The sequence below is a fragment of the Engraulis encrasicolus genome, chromosome 9 (assembly GCF_034702125.1).
Source record: "Engraulis encrasicolus isolate BLACKSEA-1 chromosome 9, IST_EnEncr_1.0, whole genome shotgun sequence".
Taxonomy (NCBI): domain Eukaryota; kingdom Metazoa; phylum Chordata; class Actinopteri; order Clupeiformes; family Engraulidae; genus Engraulis; species Engraulis encrasicolus.
This window is the reverse complement of record NC_085865.1, coordinates 1,218,783-1,222,641: the sequence shown is the minus strand read 5'-3', so window position 1 is coordinate 1,222,641 and position 3,859 is coordinate 1,218,783. Positions and strand designations below refer to the sequence as shown.

Genomic DNA, 3,859 nt, shown 5'->3' with positions numbered 1-3,859 from the left:
CAGCGCCTACTTACTCACACACATCCACACATCCACACACACACACACACATACGCCCACGCTTTTCTACAGCTAAGATTCTACAGCTACGGCTTCGGAGCGTCTTATTAAGTATGACTTAACCACCGCCGCAATCGCTATCTCTCAGATACGGAACACAAAAACGCAAAAACAACACACACACACTCTCTCTCTCTCTCTCTCTCTCTCTCTCTCTCTCTCTCTCTCGCTCTCTCTCTCTCTCTCTCTCTCTCTCTCTCTCTCTCTCTCTCTCTCTCTCTCTCTCTCTCTCTCTGTGTTTACTCTGTCACTGTCTCACACATCCTTCCTTATCACTGCCCACTCTCTGGCATGTTTTCCTCCTCTGTCGCTGCAGTCTGTTGGCGTCCTGTTTGCATGTCTCTCAGACGTTCACTCAAGATTTGACCCCGCTCTACATCCATTAGCTTGCATGCTCATTGTTAGCCCTCTCAGTTTTGAAATACACAAGTACACACACACACACACACACACACACACACACACACACTCACTCACTCACTCACTCACTCACTCACTCACTCACTCACTCACTCACTCACTCACTCACTCACTCACTCACTCACTCACTCACTCACTCACTCACTCACACACACACACACACACACACACAGACTTCCTCCATTTCCCCCTGGTAACCAACCGATCTCTTCTCTCTTCTCTTCTCTTGTCTGTCTGTGTCTTTCCAGAGTGATGCCTCACGCTCCACTGGGGGGTGACCATAGTCCTCGTGACCTTTGAACCCCCCCAGGACCCACCCACCACCATCGTGACCTTCGACCTCCCACCTCCTGACCTCCAGTCCCTCCCTCACCCCTATGCTGCAGCCGCACGCCCCAATCAGCAGGGGGCCCTAGTCTCGCTCTTCAGGGGGCCCTAGTCTCGCTCTTCAGGGGGCCCTAGTCTTGCTCTGCAGGGGGCCCTAGTCTTGCTCTGCAGGCCCCAATCACCAGGGGGCCCTAGTCTTGCTCTGCAGGCCCTAATCACTAGGGGGCCCTAGTCTTGCTCTTCAGGGGGCCCTAGTCTCGCTCTTCAGGGGGCCCTAGTCTCGCTCTTCAGGGGGCCCTAGTCTCGCTCTTCAGGGGGCCCTAGTCTCGCTCTGCAGGGGGCCCTAGTCTTGCTCTGCAGGCCCTAATCACTAGGGGGCCCTAGTCTTGCTCTCCACCTGAGGCCCCAATCACTAGGGGGCCCTAGTCTCGCTCAGCACCTGAGGCCCCAACCACCAGGGGGCCCTAGTCTTGCTCTCCACCTGAGGCCCCAATCAGCAGGGGGCCCTAGTCTTGCTCTGCACCTGAGGCCCTAATCACTAGGGGGCCCTAGTCTTGCTCTGCACACCCTAACCACCAGGGGGCCCTAGTCTTGCTCTGCAGGCCCTAATCACTAGGGGGCCCTAGTCTTGCTCTGCAGGCCCTAATCACTAGGGGGCCCTAGTCTTGCTCTGTAGGCCCTAATCACTAGGGGGCCCTAGTCTTGCTCTGCAGGCCCTAATCACTAGGGGGCCCTAGTCTTGCTCTGCAGGGGCCCCAATCACTAGGGGGCCCTAGTCTTGTTCGCCACCTGAGGCTCCTGCTGCCTCATCTGGTGAGTTCAGGGCTATAAATTAACTTTTTTTTTGGCCAATACAAGTTTGGCTTGTAGATGTCAATTGTACTAGCCAAACATACACTCACTATCAGTCAAAGTGGCTAGTAAGTAAACTTTCTTTTCTACCAGCCAAACTGAATTTTCACCAGCATGTGGCCGGCTGGCTGGTGTTAATTTAGAGCCCTGCTAGTGTGTGTGTGTGTGTGTGAGTACACTCTCGTGTGTGTGTGTGTGAGTACACTCTCGTGTGTGAGTGTGAGAGTGTGTGTGTGAGTACACTCTCTTGTGTGAGTGTGACAGTGTGTGTGTGAGTACACTCTCGTGTGTGAGTGTGAGAGTGTGTGTGTGAGTACACTCTCGTGTGTGAGTGTGACAGTGTGTGTGTGAGTACACTCTCGTGTGTGTGAGTGCTTCAGTGAGTGCTCCCTGAGTGGGCCTCCTTGGCTGCCCATCGCGTTGGTTCCCTGCGTTGCCATGGGCACCCTGGGGGAGGCTGGTGTTGGCATGCTGGGCTGCAGCAGTAGTAGCAGTAGTGCCCTGGCCGCCAGTGGGGGAGGAGGAGGAGGGGTGGGGATGGGGGTGGTGGACCTGGTAGCGGTGGGGCGAGGAGGAGGGGGGGTGGACCCCGTAGCGGTGGGGCAGGCCATGCTGGAGGCCCTGTGCCCCGAGTGCGGACAGGTGCACCGTCCCTGGGAGAACCACCTGTACAACTACCGGCTGGAGGTGGACGAGGACCTGGTCTGCCACATCTGCCTGCAGCCGCTCGTCACGCCGCTAGACACGCCCTGCGGACACACCTTCTGCGCACGCTGCCTACGCAGCTTCTTAAAGGTACTACTTTTACTATTTAATATATAATACCTGTATATATGTGCGGACACACCTTCTGCGCACGCTGCCTACGCAGCTTTCTAAAGGTACTACTACTGCTTACTGTTATATTTAATATATTTTCTATACTATACTATTATTATACTAGACCACTATACTATTATTTAATATGTTATATATATGTGCGGACACGCCTTCTGCGCATGCTCACTATGCAGCTTCCTAAAGGTCTGTAATAATACTTATTATTGTATACTGTTACTGACTTTTACTTATTTATTACTTATATATATATATTATTTAGTATATAATACCTGTATATATGTGCGGACACACCTTCTGCACATGCTGCCTACGCAGCGTACAGGTCTGTGTGCATGTGATTTGAAAATACCTCTTTTGTAAGAGACGCGTTGTATACATATAATCGTCTTGCTTTTGCCTTTGTCTGGCAGGAGCAGGACTTCTGGTTTCAACTTTAACACTGCTAGTGTTGTTATTACACCTGTAAGAGTACTTCTACTAGTGTTGTAATTACATCTCTAAGAGTACTTCTACTAGTGTTGTAATTACACCTGTGAGAGTACTTCTGCTATAGTGTTGTAATTACATCTTTAAGTGTAATAGTCTTGCCCCCCCCCCCCCCCCAGGAGAGTGACTTCTGATTTCAACTCTGTGATACAGTATATAGTAAGAGTACTTCATAATGGTCTTGCCTCCCCTCCCCCGTCCGCAGGAGCGCGACTTCTGATTTCAACCATGTAATATATTGTTGTAATATTTAATAGTTTATAATAATCTTGCCTCCCCTCCCCCGTCCGCAGGAGCGTGACTTCTGGTCTCTAAGAGTATTATTACAGCAGCCTAGTTGTAATTACATCTGTAAGAGCACTTTATAATAATTTGCTCCCCCCCCCCAGGAGCGTGACTTCTGCCCGCTGGACAGGGCGCTTTATAATAGTCCCCCCGCCCCCCACCCAGGAGCGTGACTTCTGGTTGTAATTACACCTCTAAGTGTAATGGTCTTGCCCCCCCCCCCCCCCCCCCCCCCCCCCCCCTCAGGAGCGTGACTTCTGTCCGCTGGACAGGGCGCGGCTGGCGCAGCCTAGTTGTAATTACATCTCTAAGACTATTATTACAGCAATAGTCTTGCCTCCCCTCCCCCTCTCCCCTTCCCCCTCTTTCCCGTGACTTCTGCCCGCTGCACAGGGCACTTTATAATAGTCTTGCCTCCCCCCCCCCACCTCCTTTCTGGTTGTAATAGTTTATAGTTTATAATAGTCTCCTCCCCCCCCACCCTCAGGAGCGTGACTTCTGCCCGCTGGACAGCACTTTATAATAGTCTTGCCTCCCCCCCCCCACCTCCTTTCTGGTTGTAATAGTTGATAGTTTATAATAGTCTCCT

The 3,859-nt window shown here is 52.0% G+C and overlaps 1 protein-coding gene across 1 annotated transcript in view; it reads left to right on the top strand.

Annotated features, from left to right (window-relative positions):
- Window positions 1-1,498: 1,498 nt before the first annotated feature.
- The window catches only part of lnx2a (ligand of numb-protein X 2a), a 63,986-nt gene continuing 61,625 nt past the window's right edge, over window positions 1,499-3,859 (top strand). The window contains exon 1 of the mRNA XM_063206364.1: window positions 1,499-2,454. Within this exon, the coding sequence (XP_063062434.1) occupies window positions 2,098-2,454 (357 nt within the window). The 5' untranslated portion in view covers window positions 1,499-2,097. The remainder of the gene's footprint in view (window positions 2,455-3,859) is intronic.